The sequence below is a fragment of the Stegodyphus dumicola genome, chromosome 5, assembly GCF_044657685.1.
Source record: "Stegodyphus dumicola isolate Sdum_Otavi_A_Nest chromosome 5, ASM4465768v1".
Lineage (NCBI taxonomy): Eukaryota > Metazoa > Arthropoda > Arachnida > Araneae > Eresidae > Stegodyphus > Stegodyphus dumicola.
The window spans coordinates 82,893,530-82,911,714 of record NC_140772.1 but is presented as its reverse complement, the minus strand read 5'-3'; the positions used below and the strand labels follow the sequence as shown (position 1 = coordinate 82,911,714).

At 34.9% G+C, this 18,185-nt stretch overlaps 1 protein-coding gene across 2 annotated transcripts in view; it reads right to left on the bottom strand.

Annotated features, from left to right (window-relative positions):
- LOC118189548 (protein-lysine N-methyltransferase SMYD4-like) overlaps positions 1-18,185 on the bottom strand; it is a 111,674-nt gene that overhangs the window by 29,524 nt on the left and 63,965 nt on the right. For both annotated transcript variants that reach the window (XM_085816809.1, XM_085816808.1), the window contains exons 13-14: positions 15,939-16,012; positions 15,718-15,836 (exon numbers count right to left, since the gene is read on the bottom strand). In XM_085816809.1, coding sequence (XP_085672935.1) covers positions 15,718-15,836; positions 15,939-16,012 — 193 coding nt within the window. The remainder of the gene's footprint in view (positions 1-15,717; positions 15,837-15,938; positions 16,013-18,185) is intronic.

Below are 18,185 nucleotides of genomic sequence, written 5' to 3'. Positions count from 1 at the left end.
AAATGCATGCAAACAATGTTGGCAAGGAAGATGATGGCGACTGTTTTTTGGGACAGAAAAGGTGTAATTTTGGTGGACTTCCTGGAAAGAGGCACTACAATAAACTCTCAAAGGTATTGCCAAACTCTCCAAAAACTCAGAAGAGCAATTCAAAACAAGCGCAGAGGAATGTTGAGCTCTAAGATCTTGTTGATTCACGACAACGCCCGGCCCCACACGGCAAATGTCACTCGTAAAGTTCTTGAATCTTTTAAGTGGGAGTTGTTTCCTCATCCGCCGTACAGTCCCGACCTGGCACCGAGCGACTTCCACCTATTCCCAGCAATGAAGAAGTGGCTGGCTATGCAGCGTTTTGATGACGACACACAGCTGCAAGAAGAGGTAACGAAGTGGTTGAAGGCGCAGGCGGCCGAATTTTTCGACGAAGGAATTTCCAAGCTCGTACATCGCTACGATAAATGCCTTAATTTGTATGGTGACTATGTAGAAAAGTAGTATTTGAGTGTGGCTTTCATCTGTATATAATAAAATTTGTTTCCTATACTTTGTTTATTTTTTTATTCCAAAACGTAATCTACTTTCTGGATAGCCCTTGTACATCATTGAAACATATCCATCCACATTCTGAACAATACATTTAAAATAAATAAGTTTCTATACAGTACAAAGTCTTTAATCCGGACTCCTCGAGACTTCGGCGAGATTTAGGGGTTTTCCGGATTATAGATCATCAATTTAAATCTGGTAAGATGGCTGTTACGTAATGCCGTCAATAAACTTCGGAAGATATCCACGAGACTGTTTTATGTATAACTTTATTGAATGAACACGAGACTTTTAATGTATTAATGTTTTAATGGCGCGAGTTTTATGTATCCTTTTTTTTTGTGAATGGCATCAGTTTTCGGCGTTGCCATGCACCTTCTGATCCGTGTTTGCTTAGTGATAGAAGTGTTCTATGAATTTAATGTTGATATGAATTGAATTATTATATTGTATTTGTGTTCTGTTTATTGAATAATATCCTAGTTCCTGCTTTACTGTGAAAATACTGACGTCAAGTATTAACAAATTTGTTTATTCGTCAAGAAACATGTGCAGAATTCAAGTAGATAAGATTTATTTCTTTTTCTATAAATATTGAAATTGTAAACAGATATTCTAATAGTAGACTCATCGTGTCTAATTATTATTAAGGTTTATATACATATATTAAGAACCTGTGCAGAACAACCGTTGACGGGTAGTCTCGGCGTAGTTCTGATATTTTTTTATAATATTTTCATTACAAGTGGCGTCCGCGACAAGACGCAGTGAGGTTTCTGTTAGAATTCTTTTGTTGAATGGTATTTTGTGAAGTAAAGCTGGTTTCATTCATCGTTTTATTATGAATCCTTTAACTGCAAAACACGGAGGATTGCGTTCTTCCTTTACCAAGACTGTTAATGTTTTGAAAAGCGAAATTGGTAAGGATGATTTTTCAGCAGGTATAATTAAAGATAAATTTACAAAGTTGCAAATGTTACAGAAAGATATTGAGGAACTCAATGAGCAGATTTTGAATTATATAATTTCGACTGATGTAATGCCTGAAAAAGTTAACGATGAAATGGAAAGCTGAGATATATATAAGAATGATTTTATTACCATTTCTCGCTTAGTTAGTGAGAAGTTAGGTGTCTTAGAACAAATAAATTTAGAAACTAGGTCGCAAGGTAGTGTTTCTAGTAATTCACCTCGTAATTAATACTAGATCGTTGAAGCTCCCGAAAATAGAGCTTAAGAAGTTTGATGGAGAATTATTGAACTGGCTTCCGTTTTGGTCTCAGTTCGAAAAAATACACGAGGACCTTGATTTGCACGAAAATGACAAATTTCAGTATCTTGTGCAAAGCATGAAACAAGGGACACGTGCTAGAGACTTTATTGACAGTTACCCAATGTCTGCGAAAAATTATTCAAAAGCTATTAGTGCTCTCAAGGAACGTTTCGGGAATCAGGATTTATTAATTGAGGTATATGTGAGAAAGCTTATAAAGTTGATTGTAACGAATGTTAAGACAGGCAGTAGTGAAAAATTACCATTGCCGCAATTATTTGATAAGATTGAAGCACAACTAAGAGTTCTCGAATCCTTAGATATTAAAACGGAAAGCAATGTTTGTTGGTTATATCCCATGGTAGAATCATGCCTCTCGGAGGAAGTCCTCAGAGCCTGGCAAAGAAGTCCGCTTTTTGGAGAAATAAAGGAAAGTCAGAATATTTCTCGCCTAACTAATTTGATGAAATTTTTAAGATGCGAAGTGGAAGGGGAGGAAAGACTTAAGTTAGCGCAGAGTGGATTTGAAATTTTTGGGCAAAAAGACAAGTATTGAAATAAATCGAAAAGAGAGTTAAAAAGCAAGTTTAAATCGAAACAGTTAACGAATGTCCCTACGCCGGTAGGTTTTCTTACGATGAAAGATAATAATTGTATTTTTTGCGATAAACTACACGATAGTAAGGACTGTTACGAAGCCCGCTCTCTGTCATTAGATGAGAAAAAGAATAAAATTAGGCTTAAGAGATGTTGCCTAAAGTGTCTTTTGCCTGGACATGTTGCTAAGTCATGTAAACAGTTTGTACGTTGCTATGTGTGTGGTAAGGCTCACACAATTTATCTCTGCCCGGATCTGCAGATGCAGGAAACTCAGGAAAAGGCAACAAAGCCAGACACCGTTCAGGCAACTACGGCGGGACAGATGTGTTCCACGGAGGTAGCTCTCATGACAATTAAAGTCAATGTGTTAGGAAAATCAGGCACGAGAGAAGTACGAGCGCTTCTCGATTGCGGATCACAAAAATCGTACATTTTGAAGTCTACGGTACAGGAATTAGGACTAACTCCCATTGCCGAGGAAACTGTAGCTCACACGCTTTTTGGAGGGGTTAAAATTGAACCGAACGTACATAAAAAGCATCGGATTGAGCTACGCTCTTTAAATCCATATATGAGAAAAGAAATGGAATTTGTGTTTTTGGATCAGGAAGCTATATGTGAAAATATAGCATGCATATCTAAGGGCCCTATTTTAAAAGAACTTAAGTGTAAAAAGATATGGCTTTCAGACATAGGAACAGGTTGCCCGAAGATAGAGATGCTAATAGGCAGTGACATTTACGGTTTAATTCTTACAGGGAAAGTAAAACAGCTTGATGGAGGTTTGATTGCAATTGACACTACATTAGGATGGACTGTTTGTGGTCCACTTAAGAAGCATTCCGAAACACAAAGTAGTGGTATATCTACTCTGAATGCAAGTCTGACATTTCAGGACCCAAACGCATCCGATCATTGGAACTTAAGAGACAATAGGAATTTCAGATTCCAGCAGTAATTCTACAAAGAACGCTGAAGAAGATATTGCTTGGGAACAGTTTTTAGGCTCCTTAGGTAAAAATGAAGAGCGAAATCACGTAGCAGAAAAGCTTCGAAATTCTTTTTATGTCGATAATTGTGTCACGTCTTTTGACACAGAGGAAGAGTTGAAGGATTTTATGGATAAATCAATTGACATTTTGGCAGAAGCTAAGATAGACCTACGGATGTGGACATTCGGTCCTATAAACGACGTTAATAAAATTTCGAGGAATGATAATTCGGAATCTCTTTCTGAGAATCAGATTTCAGTCTTGGGTATTCTATGGGATAGAACGGATGATAGCTTTTCTATTCATGTTAAGCCTGTACGAAATCTAGACAACCTGTCAAAAAGAGAGATTTTGTCCTTAACACAGGGGATTTTCGATCCGCTAGGGTTCTTAGCTCCTGCATTATTACCGGCTAAGTTATTGATTCAAGAAGTTTGGTCTATTAAAGCAGATTGGGATTCTCTACTGTCAGAAGAGGTCAAACAAAACTTTTGAAATGGTACTGTGAATTACAGATCTTATCAGATTTGAAAATATCCCGCAGAACAGGATATGGAAACAAACAAACTTGGACTTTACATGTTTTTTGTGACTCGAACCAGAGAGCTTACGCGACCGTGATTTTCTTACGTTGCGAAAACAATGGTGACACATATGTAAATTTTCTGATCGCAAAATCTTGTGTTGCACCTTTAAAAAAGATGACAATACCACGTCTTGAACTTTTAGCTTGTGTTTTAGGAGTACGTCTAGTGAAGTATGTTGTAGAGGCATTATCCTTAGACGAAATTGAAAAACATTACTGGTCTGATTCCACCACAGCTCTGTCATGGATCAAGCGCAATGATCAATGGGGAACTTTTGTAGGAAATTGAGTCAGAGAGATTTGTGCACTTTCAGAGGATAATCAGTGGTCTTACGTGCCAAGCCAGTTAAATCCAGCTGATATACCATCTCGTGGTTGTACCCCTCATCAAATTCTAAAGAATTCATGGTGGGAGGGTCCTAACTGGTTAAACAAGCCAAAGGATAGTTGGCCAAAATTAAACCCAATGAGGCATTAATTTCTTCCGAAATCAGAAAGAAAACTGTAGTCTTAAACGTTAGTTTGAGTACTGATACGTCTAAGTGGTATGAAAAATATTCTAAATTTTCAGCAATTGTAAGAATTTTAGCATGGGTTCTAAGATTTATTAGAAGCTGTCAAGCAAAATCTGTAAATAGAGCAAAATTCTTGTGTGCAGCCGAGTTAAAAGCTTCAAAAAACACTTTGAGTCTATTAATTTAACGTGAAAGTTTTTCTCAGACTGGAGATGTAATAAATGGTCTTTCAGTTGTCAGAGATGAAATAGGACTGATAAGAGTGAAAACAAAGATTCTCGCAAGAGATGATGAATTTGGATTTAAATATCCAATTCTACTTCTGTCAAAGCATCATATTGTGCAAAGTCTAGTGCTCGAATACCATAAAAAGAATTCTCGTGCCTGTGTTCAAATGCTCATGTCAATGATTAGAGAAGAATATTGGATTATTTCAGCTAGACAAACAATTAGATCAATAATCAAGAAATGCATTACCTGCAAGAGATTCACAACAAAGTCACCTTCAACCATACCTATTCATTTACCTTTAGACAGAGTATGGGACGCTCGAACTTTCGAAGTCACCGGAATTGACTTGTGTGGTCCCCTTATTCTTAGGAAAAAGACTAATTAAGGAAAGAATAAAGCTCTGTAGACTGCACATGTGCAGTCTACAGAGCAATACATTTGGAGATCGTGACATTCTTAAGTGCAGATTGTTGTGCACTCGCGTTGAGAAGATTCATCGCTCGACGAGGCCATCCGACAGTATCTATAATGACAACGGCACGAACTTTATCGGTCTCTCTAGTGCACTGAACCAAATTGAGTGGCAAAAGATAGCTGCTCTTGAAACTCTAAATCCAATTAACTGGAATTCATTTCCCCAACCACAGCGTGGTGGGAGAGACTAATTCGCATAGTGAAAAATCTACTTGTTCGAGTTCTTGGTAAGTCATCTGTTACGTATGAGGAACAAATCTTTGTGACGCAGAAGCCACCGTTAACAACCGCCCGTTAACATACATCTCCAACGATGCAGATGAGTTGAGGGTTCTAACACCATCCAACTTTCTCTGAGATGTAAAAGAGATTGGAACGGCTGATCTTGATCATTTGTATAGGAACAAACTGGTAAAGAGAGAACGTAATTGCCAAGAACTGCATGAACAATTCAGGCGACGATTCCGGAAAGAATACTTAGGTCAGTTGGTGCAAAAAGCTGGCACATCTGACAAAATTTTCAAAGTTGGAGAAGTGATCCTTGTTGGTTCTGAAAACCAAAAGAGACTTAATTAGCCACTTGCAGTGATTGAAGAACTGTATCCAGGGAGAGACGGCCATCTAAGAGTCGTCAAAGTCAAAACTCCACTTGGTCATCTCGTTCGTCCAGTCCAAAAATTTACCCTCTAGAAGTTAATTCTTCTGGCGATCCCATTATACCAGATCAACATACTACTAATAACCCACCAGCAACATCACAGAATGACATTCCAATTCAGAAGGATGTTTCAGCAGCTCCTCGGGCATCAAGAAGTGGCAGAGTAATCAAGATACCTAAGAGACTGGGCTATTGAACTTTTGAACTTTGTTGATTTACCTCGAAGGTGACAAATCAAGGTGAGAGGATGTTACGTAATGCCGTCAATAAACTTCGGAAGATATCCACGAGACTGTTTTATGTATAACTTTATTGAATGAACACGAGACTTTTAATGTATTAATGTTTAATGGCGCGAGTTTTATGTATCCTTTTTTTTTTGTGAATGGCATCAGTTTTCGGCGTTGCCATGCACTTTCTGATCCGTGTTTGCTTAGTGATAGAAGTGTTTTTGAATTTAATGTTGATATGAATTGAATTATTATATTGTATTTGTGTTCCGTTTATCGAATAATATCCTAGTTCCTGCTTTACTGTGAAAATACTGATGTCAAGTGTTAACAAAGTTGTTTATTCGTCAAGAAACGTGCAGAATTCAAGTAGATAAGATATAAATCTTATAATCCTTTTCTATAAATATTGAAATTGTAAACAGATATTCTAATAGTAGACTCACTGTGTCTAATTATTATTAAGGTTTATATACGTATATATTAAGAACCTGTGCAGAACAACCATTGACGGGTAGTCTCGGTGTAGTTCTGATATTTTTTTATAATATTTTCGTTACAGTGGCATACAGAAATTATAAAATTAAAAATATGAAACTGTAATTTATGAAATAAAGAGCAATTATAATCTTTAAAATTTACAAGGAAAAAAAAAGCTTAATATTTATTTTTTTACTTTAGTAAACATTTTTTTCAATGTAAGTTGTTTAAGTTGCTTCGTTTTATGTGCTAATACTTTCTCTTTAAATCTATAAACAAACATAATTTCTTGCTCAGTTACAAAGTTTCGCTGTTCAAGTCCTGTAATTGCTGTGCCGAGAATGCCGACTAACTTGTCAATCGAAATTTTTTCATTTTCACTAACCTCTCTGTCACTTTCTTCATGCCTTTATCCATTTTTTGCAGCAATTCCACTTTTTGTTTGGTGGCCATCGAAACATGCTTTCGCTTTGTAGATCCTTTGGCAGATCCAGAATCGGAAACTCTTTTTGACATAATCGAAATTTCAAGCTTTACTTTTTATAAAATTGCTCTAACAGTCTGCAAAAAATGATAAGCTGGATACAGTTAGAAAATTAAGAAACAATGCAATCTGCAACATTAACCGAAATAGATAATTAGATAATTTTAGCCTAGCTTATACCGTCCGTTATACATTAAACGTGCATGCATAAACGTATTATGCGCATGCGCAGAAAGTTTGTAGCTTTGAGGTCCGGATTATAGATCATTCCTGATTATGGACATCTGGATTTAAGACTTTGTACTGCAGTAAAGAAACAAAGCGAGATGTAAACATTATTATTTTTTTTAATGTAAAGAGATTAGGAAAGGTTTCTTTTCTAATCAGATTACATTAGGATACTGAGTAATTACTAAATGAATGAAAATAAAATATCTCAAAACTATGAAATTCAGTTGCATGAGAAGATAACTCTCATATATTACTGATAAACGAAATCTACTCTCATAGTAAATGCACAGAATGGCCATTCTGCAAGTAAATTGATTTCCTCATGCTGGGTTCTGTTAAAATTTCAGTTTTCTTCCCTTGTTTAAATCATATCAATCCAATTTCAAACTATAGCTGTCATTTAAACAAGTCTCTTTGATACATTTTCCATGTCTTAATAAGGAACAAGTCGGCTAGATATTTCATGGGCAGATTTTGCTGCAATGTTAATAAACCAATACCAACACAGAATTTTGTCAAATAACTTTATTACATCTATAAAACACAGATTTTTAGATCTCAGACATGACTGGGATTTTAAAATCCACGTATTTCAAAGATTTATCACTACTAAATGAATCAAAATGTAAAATACTTTTTCTCCTACATTACTTACAGATGCAAACTTAGTCGTAAACAAAAATAAAAATATTCTTTGAATTCTTGGGATTGCCACTCATTAGTAACGTAATTTTTAACCATTCTATTTATAGCTCTAGAACCAATGCATTACATGATTTTATTTGTTGTAACTTGGGAGCCACATGCAGAGTAAATATGAACCATAAAACATGTGCAGCATTTGCTATTATAATTAAAAATTCAAGGACACTTCTAGCAATGCTTAGCATCATTGGCTGAACTATTTTTCGGATATCCATCACAAATACAGTTAAAATTCATGATGCTTGATAACCAAGAGATTTTTGCAAGAAAGCCAGGACGTTTTCATACCATACGAAAACACCATTTCAAAGGATATCCAACTGACTTTAATTCACTTAATTATGTACAGTTCAAGTTATTGAATTATTTGCTATTCAATTCTGATGTAAAATATATTAGCATTTAATACAATATTCAAATTTTATGTTCTTCAGCTAAATTCATACATTTTCTGACACTTTAATACTGAGAAATCTTGAACTGGGAAGACTTTACTTAGCAAAGTACTTTCCAATAGGATAAAAATAAAATTAATAATTAATGTACACAGTACTTGTGAGGATAAACTTAGTAATGTACCTAATATTGAAGTAAAAAGAAATTAAACATTGACTGATTAAAGATCTTTTAAATCTTCATATAAAAATCTGAAAATATCTAGGATAGATTAAGAAACACAGACCAAATAACATTTAATAAGATCAGGAATACGTAATAAGAAAAAATATAATTAAGATAAATAAAATTTAATAAAAAAAACTTATTCTCAAAATCATTAGAAGTGGGAGAATTGAATTTGCACAATTTAAATTCCATTAACTGAATAAATTTCATTTATTGCTAGGAAACATTTTCCTTGGTAAAAAGCTAAAATTAAAAACCAGGACACTGCAAGATGTGATGAAAAACAAGGAGAACTGGCACCTATTCTAATAAGTTGCCCATCCATACACAAAATTTTGATTTCATTTGACAGCTAATGCTTGTGAAACTGAACAGCAAACATCTACATAAAGTTTGAATTTATACATCATCGAGATAATAAATAATCTTGGTCTCATGAACCAGGGTTCGTACACATTTCTGAACACGGAAATTAAGTACTTTTAAGGAACATTAACACAAAAAATTAAGGACCTATGAGCAAATGAGAACTGAATAAATTCAATTAAAAATATCATCTATGCCTGAACTTCACTTACTATCCTAAAAATAAAATATTGGGTTGGCAACTAAGTAATTGCGGATTTTTTTTAGAAAACCAAGGACAATTTTTTCATGGAACTAAATAACTTTATTCTGTAATGTATTGCCCATTTTGATCAATGACCTTTTGCCATCTTTCAGGCAGCATCATAATCCCACGTTCATAAAACTTCTGGTTTTTATTAGCAAAAAACTGAGTCAGGTACGATTTGACATCATCATCATTATTGAGATTTTTACCATTCAAGGAGTTTTGTAAAGATCGAAACAAAAAGTAATCACATGGTGCAAGGTCAGGACTATATGGTGGATGTGGCAAAACATCCCAACCAAGTTCCAATAATTTTTGCCGAGTGACCAAAGATGTGTGTGGCCTTGCATTGTCATGATGGAATACAACACCTTTTCGATTTGTCAATTCGGGCCGCTTTTCTTCAACTGCATTGTTTAATTTCATTAGCTGTTCAATGTAGACATCAGAATTGATCGTTTGGTTGGGTGGTAAGAGTTCAAAGTAGACAATTCCTTTATAATCCCACCAAACTGATAACAAAACCTTCTTTTGATGAATATCAGCTTTTGATGTTGTTTGAGTTGGTTCACCTGGCCTGCTCCACGATCTTTTCCGCTTGATATTGTTGTAAACAACCATCGCCAGTTATCAGTCATTTAAAAAAAATGGATCATTTTCATTATGTTTCGTTAGCAAATCGCAGCAGTTAATGCGTTGCGTTAAATGCGTTTCTTTCAGTTTGTGAGGAACCCGTGTATCGAGTTTTTGAACACAGCCAAGTTGTTTTAAGTGATTTTCAATGCATGTATATGATACATGAAGCTTCTCTGCAATCTCATGTGTTGTACTGTGATGATCCGAATCGATTATTGCTTTGATTAGGTCGTCATCAACTTCAACTGGACGACCAGAGCGTTTTTCATCTTTGAGTGAAAAATCACCAGAACTAAATTTGGCAAACCAATTTTGACACTGCTGTTCTTTTAAGGCTTCATCACCATAAACAGCACATAACTTTTTATGAGCTTGCGATGCGTTTTTCCCTTTGTGGAAATAAAAAAGTAAAATATGACGAAAATGTTCCTTTTGATTTTCCATTTTTCAACAAACGCCAAACGAAAACTACGCAACCGGTCAAAAAACGTTTTTTACTGATTGACAGCTGAATTGCCAACTATCAAATAACAAAATGTGTTTTACATTTGTACTACGTCTGCAACCCTAAAAATTCAACTGAAGCCATCTATGAGTGCAATTACTTAGTTGCCAACCCAATAGATCCGTAAGTAGGATGCATGGCTATTAAACATAACTTAATTAACATAATTATTAAGTTTGAGAATAAAATAAACTTTATGAGTAGAATTAAATATTTTATACTTATAATAATTGGGCATATTTGAAAGAAGATAAGTGACATTTTATTTAGGTTTTACTAACAGTTAGCTTTATGTTCATTTTTTTTTTAAATCTCATTTTGTCACATACTCAGTCTAGAGGTGTGGTAAATAGTTTGTAGTAAATACCTAGTAAAATTAGGTATTAGATAACCTTAGTCATTATGGATTTACATGGCCACTACAGTATAAAGTCTTTAATCTGGACGTCCATAATCCGGACCTAAAAGCTGCAAACTTTCTGCGCATGCATAAACGCATAATGCGTTTAATGTATAATGGACGGTATAAGCTAGGCTAAAATTATCTAATTATCTATTTCAGTTAATGTTGCAGATTGCGTTGTTCCTTAATCTTCTAATTGGTGTTGGTGTTGGTTGGTGTATTTAATTATGGCAAAGCACACGAGGGCTATCTGCCTAAGAGGAGGGATGCCTTTCGTGAAGGACTTTCTAAGGGAAACTGGCTCGTATACACGTTACACATGGGGAAACCACGAAAACGCCCATGCAGCCAGCCCGTTTGCGGGATTCGAACCTCGGACCGAACTACCAGTGTTCAGCGACATTACCGCTCGGCCGCTGGTGGGCCCAATCTTCTAATTGGATTTGGCTTATTATTTTTTGCAGACTGTTAGAGCAATTTTACAAAAAGTAAGCTTGAACTTTCGATTATGTTAAAAAGAGTTTCCAATTCTGGAGCTGCCAAAGGATCTATAAAGCGAAAGCATGTTTTGATGTCTATTAAACAAAAAGTGGAACTGCTGCAAAAAATGGATAAAGGCATGGAGAAAGTGACAGAGAGGTGATTTGTTTCTCTAACCACTCCGAAATCTGTTTATCAATTTCACTCTGCTCTGCGGAAGGGGGAGGGACGTCGCAGTGCACAATGAACTGGAAGTTGATCTGTCAGCACTATCCTCATCTTCAGGGCAGATGTTTTTATTTTATTCAGCTTATAATTCCTTACTAAATGTAGTGTTTCATCTCGATGTACTCTGATATGATTTAAATCAATTTCCTCATCATTATAAATATCACGAATACATATAAAATAGTTTTCTGGTTGCAATTTTCTAATTTTGTCTATGCATAATGTATGCTTTATGCATGCACGTGTTGAAAGAAATGTTTAATAAAGTAAACAAATAAATATTAAGCTTTTTTTGTAAATTTTGATACTCTTTATATTATAATTGCTCTTTATTTCATAAATCCCGGTTTCATATTTTTAATTTTATAATTTCTGCATGCCATCTTACCAGATTTAAACTAATGATCTATAATCCGGAAAAATCAATAATCCGGAATCGCTGAAGTCCCGATGAAACCGGACTGAAGACTTTATTAAATTTTATTTATTTTTTAACAATATTTGTTAAAAGAACCCTATTAAAATCTAGTTAAATTTCACAGTTTAAAATACATGTAATTTATGACACTGATTCTTAAACGATATTAGGATACACATTAAAAGCTAGAAAATATTTATCTTTTGTAGCAACAACACTCAACAAAATATTTATAAGTCTTTTTAAATTGAAGCCTTCCCAGACATTTTGGCTAATTTATGTCAATTTCCTTCTTTTTAGGCATCTTTTCTAACAAATGGAAATCTGTCTCAATACGCAAAACAATGTTCTCACTAGTTTCTGTGTGTTTTATCTCCTAACCTGTCAACCTCTCCACAATGTACCTATGAGGGTTTACTTGATCTGAAGTTAAATAGTCCAAAAATCCCCGACAGATGTGAAGCCAATTATCACTATGTTTGAAAATAACTACAGAGTCAGACAAACATTAAAATACATTTCTTATTTAAAAAGAACTTGAAATATAAAGGCATGTTCTTATTGTTACAATGTCAATTACACCTCGTGATGATGTAATTAAACAAAAAGAGTCAAATTCAAACTAAAAATATGGACTAGTGGTCAAAGACTATTTAATTTAATTTAATTTCATTTTAAGCTGGCTCAGTAACTTTATTGTCATAACAGATTAAAATATCGGCAATAGTAATGCAAATATGAATAATTACAAATTAACATAGCTGGCAGGAATTAATGCAGGCAGCAAGTGGAGATCAGAAACACACTCTTATCTTACACTCCAAAAACCTCAGTTTAAAAACTGCCTAAGTGATCTGCATTCTGGCGAGAAAACAAAAATGGGAAATTATAGTAAAGGCTGAAATTGTAAACAACTGGGTAATTTACATAATAATAACTGTACATATCTTTGAAGAATAACTTTCTCTCTCTTTATGTATTCAGTTTCTTTCTTCGACGTTTCCTTTTCAATTTAGAATTTTTGGATTTAATTAATGATTTCTGTTTTTCTAAAAAAACTAAATGCATTTAGAATGTATAGAAAAGCTGTATATAAAATTTTATTTCTTTGAATGTATAGAATTTTATTTCTTTAGTAATATGAACATTCAGATGAAATATATATCCCCGACAGATTACAGAGCTGGTAACAGAGCTGGTTCGGTTACAGAGCTGGTGTGGCAGAATTTTTAGAATTTAGTGACACACCAAGCAACATAATTTAGAAATGGCAAAACTTTTAAAATTTAGAACAGGCACTGGAAGCAGAATTTAGAAAGGCACCAGGCAGGAGAATTTAGGATCCACAGAGATCGCATCAGGTGGGGAAATGCCTAGCGCCAGCCCTGTGTATGATGCATTAAGACATATTAGATGAATATTTTAAACTGTCAGTTTTCAATTTCTTTATTAATAAAAAAATTCTTTTCTATAATTGCCTGTCCATATGATAAGATTAGAAGCATTTTTGATGTTTTCCATGCTTGTGCCTAGTGAAAAGTAGAGAAAATAAAAGGAAGATAAAAATGTTATGAAAAAGATTTTAGTATCAGAAGTAAAACATTCAAATATTGTGTTTTCATTGTTCTTCCAGACGTTCTCCAAAAAGTTTTATTGGAAAATATCAGTGAAATAAAAGAAAGGTCATATTGCTAATTTTAGGATATTGTTACGTTTTTCTTCTGACACCAGCTATTACGTTATTTTCTTCCTTCACGTTCGTACGGGGTTCGTAGATTTGGAGTGAATAACGACGACACTTGATGAAGTATCGAAACACACTATATTTACCAATATTAATCAGATAGCTCTAAAATTACTTTTACAGTCGTCGAACTGTTTTAAATACGCTGACATGTTCAACGACACATCCTTCCCACTGTCAGGTAATAACGGTGGAGACAGCTTCACTGCAAAGCACCAGAGTACAGCTCTCGACTCTGCTTGGTCGTTCTCGTAACTCCACGTACTCTCGAGACTCTCCGTGCTACAACTTGCGATGCACTCGACGAAACACAACAGTTATAGCTCTCAACTCAGCACAGTCCAAGACAAAACTCGACGATGCACTAAAAGACTCTCTCGATGCACTCGACGACCAACTTGGCGCTTCACTTCGAGACACTTGCTCGATGACTGACTATCAGCTTGCTAGACAAGGCACACACTAACTGACTGCGGACTAGCAGGGTTTATATAGCTTTCGAGAACATTCTGGGCTAAACCAGTAAGAATGCATTCCAGAAGGTTCTCCATCCGTCCATGGTATATTGCCAATTTTGTCGCAAAATATGGCAACCCTGCCTTTCCTTGCCATTTTATAGCAACTCTAAAATTGCTTTGCGGGAAAGCTATCTTATCGCACCTGTACATTTCGTAACATGGCCATAGTACTTAGTGCTTCTCATTCTTAGTGGCACCCTTAATTCTTGTGCATGAGTTTTCTTACCTAGTTTCTGTGTAAAGTTTGTATGTAGTGTAAGAGTTTGTTTCTTTAGTTATGTTATTTGTTTGTTCTATTGCCTTTTGTTTGTATGGAATTATGCTTCTGACCAAGGATTGTACTGCCCAGGACGTGCAGTCTCTGGGAGGGGGCAGTGTTACAAAATGTACAGGCGCGGTAAGACGGCTTCCCCGCAAAGCAGTTTTAGGGTTGCCACATTTGGCGAGAAATCGACCATTTGGTGACAAAATTGGCGATATACCATGGACGGATGGAGAACCTTCTGGAACGAATTCTTACCGGTTTAGCCCAGAATGTTCTTGAACACAAGCCGAAAGGTATATAAACCCTGCTGGTCTGCAGTCAGTTAGTGTGTGCCTCGTCTAGCGAGTTGATAGTCAGCCATTGAGCAAGTGTCTTGAGTCTAGCGCCGAGTTGGTTGTCAAGTACATCGAGTCTTTTAGTGTATCGCGAATTAGTGCATCATCGAGTTTTGTCTTAGACTGTGCTGAGTCGAGCGCTATAACTGTTGTGTTCCATCGAGTGCATTGCGAGTTGTAGCGTGGAGAGTCTCGAGAGTACGTGGAGTTACGAGAACGACTAAGCAGAGTCGGATGCTGTACTCTGGTGCTTTGCAGTGAAGCTGTCTCCACCGTTACTGCCTGACACTGTGAAGGCTGTGTCGCTGAACGTGTCAGTGTGTTTATAACAGTTTGATGACTGTAAAAGTGATTTTGGAGCTATCTGATTAATATTGGTAAATAAAGTGTCTTTCGATACTTCACCAAGTGTCGTCGTTATTCACTCCAAATCTACGAACCCCATACGAAAGTGAAGGAAGAAAATAATGTAACAATATAAATAAATAAATGCTAGCTTAGTTAAATTACATAAAACAAAGTATGACTTTATAGTTGTACCGATTTAAAATAGAATACTCTGTACATTTTGAATAATGATCACACATGGATTTACTTATCAAAATGCAAATACACTTCCCCATTCCTCACGATCAACTAAGAAATACTATACTAATGAATAATATGCAAAACTTGTTGCTGACATGATTTATTAAACCAAGGTGATTTTGATGTCATTCTCAAATTTTAGAATAGGAATTAAACATGCTACTTTTCTTGAATAACTGTCAGGCAATATCTCTGGAGTTATCTTTCACCAACTGTACTGAGTGTATGAGAGTTGTTTCACAGGCTCACTATAGAAGCAAGTTTTCTTTGCTAACATATTAAAGATAAATAAAGCCTAAAACGTAACATATTCCTTCCAAAATTATGCACTGAAAAATAAGTTTAAAAAATCTACCTGGAACCTTTGTTCTCTCTCATCTTCATTAACACAAGCATCACATTCACATATAAAGAAATACTGCTCTAAAAGAGCTCTCTGTCTGTCATCTCGAGGCATTCTTCGAAAATGTGGACCTAAAAGGAAATTTCATCAAAAATATATTAAATGTGATAGAATATTAAAAATCAAAAGCATTTAATCAATAATATTAAAACTCACAAGACCAAAATCCTTACCATAACAATTGTAAATTTCTTCTCCTGTTTCAACATCCCGAATCGCACGAACTATTAGCACATTCCTATAAAAACTAAAATTACAAAAACAGTTAAATAGCTTTAACAATCAAGTAATAAATCAGCAAAATACCAAACAAATTTGTTAACTACACTACTGATTTTCTGCACTTTTTAAATACATAAGGTCTTCTACCATATGACTGGCTAGTACATAAGTTAAAAAATCACCTACATGTGCTTTTGATAGCTGCAACTGTCAAGTCTAGCTGAGCCTAGTTTCATGTCATTGTTAGCTTAGTAGGCCTTCACTAACCTTTTTCAGTGAAAGTGCTCTTTGACCCATTTGCGACGACATGCTGTTGAACTGAAAACTCCTTGGAGATGGGCGTGTCATATATGCATTAATCCCAAATTTCACTAACAGCCAGGTGATGCACTGGTGCATTGCTGCTTACATTGATCTACTAGACGGGTGTATCATGTATGAACTTTCAAACATACACATTCTTTCAAAAATTTTTTTTAAATAATTAGATGGTGCTTTGAGCCCATTACAATTAATTAGTTTGATCTTACACATTGTTGACCTTGTGTCTGTAGTGTAATTTCTGATTCTAGTGATTTGTTTAGATGTAAAAGTGGGAGATATAAAGTAAACAAAACACAGCTGGTGCACAGAAAAGAGGCTTTTCGTGATATAAATATTGAGCAGTTCCGGATTCTTCAAATTAATTTTTTGCTTTTCCCTATGGGTAGATCAGAACTGGATCTGTAGTTTAGGAATTCCCATTTGTATTTGGTTTGCATTTTCTTTAGATAGTAGATGCACATTTTTATCATACTAAGAGAAATAATTTGTTAAGAGAATTAAACTTAAGATTGCAATGTTTAAGATAAAGAAACTTTTAACAGAAGAAGAGTATATTTTAATGGTAAATGAGCCCATGAGTGCCTATTCTGGCAGAGAAGACACTCTAGATGTAAGTGAGGGTAGTGATTTAGATACCAAAATTTTGTCAGAGATTGAACTGGAAGCTTGTTTTGCCTCCATCTCACAACCCAGCACAACATTGGATACCCCATCATGAACTTCACCTGTTAAGTAATGATGCCATATGAATTTATGGGAATTGCAGGAATAAATTATTTCAAAGCTATGTTATTGAAATTGATTTTTTTCACTTTTTTTTAACGATGATCTAATGAATGTAGTAGTTGAAGAAACTAATAATTTCAATGACCAAAAAGATAAAGATGAGAGAAAAACCACCTTCTCCAAATTCAACAAAGTTCACTCCTATATGCTTGAGAGGATTCATAGCATTAATTATTCTAATGGTAATAATTATAAAGCCCAACCTCAAAATATATTTCAGAACTAATGAAATGACTATCACTCACTATCTCATTTCTGAATGATTTATGCTATAATATTTAATTATATATTTCATTATTTTTTACATATGTTTAGGTATACAGATTTAGAGGAGTTTTGTACAATATTTAATCAAACTGAGTCAAATATTTTATTTTTCATTTAGATTTTAATTAAGATTTTTTCAGAATGTCTCAATATTCTGTATCAATGATTATATTAAAAAAAAAAAAAAAAAAAAAAAAAACTTCAACTTGTGGGATCGTAGTACTGCAACAGAATGCCGTCTCCAAGAGGAGTTGCGCTAAATGGCATGCTGTCACGTAAGAGCACTAAGTACTGCAGCATTGATACACCGTCATGAACGGGTTAATCATGATCAGCACTCTGAATTATGCATACAGCATCATTCAGACACACATTTTAATATTACAATTAGTTGCATGCCACTTGAAATTCACAGACACATGGTAGCAATTTATGATGATTGTTGTACGGATGTAATAAAAATCTGCAAATATGTTTTAAGATTTCAAAGCTGTAGTAAAGATAAAATGATCAAATTTAATGAGCGAAGATTAGAACAGCCTGCATCAGTGATTCATGATGACCAAAGAACACTAAATGCTTCCCTCTTCTTACAGCCCAAGTTTGGAATAGTCCAAATTTTTGTTGTTCCCAAAATTGGTAATTGCTTCAAAGATGTGAAAAATATTTGCCAATGGGTTCAATATGTGAAAAGCTTAGTTAGTGTGAAATAAATGAACATCATGAGCAAAGAATAGGAAAACCTTATTCAGTGATAAATGATACCAAAAGGAGACTGGATGTTGCACATTCCTTCCAAACTGCAAACTTCCCACTGTCCA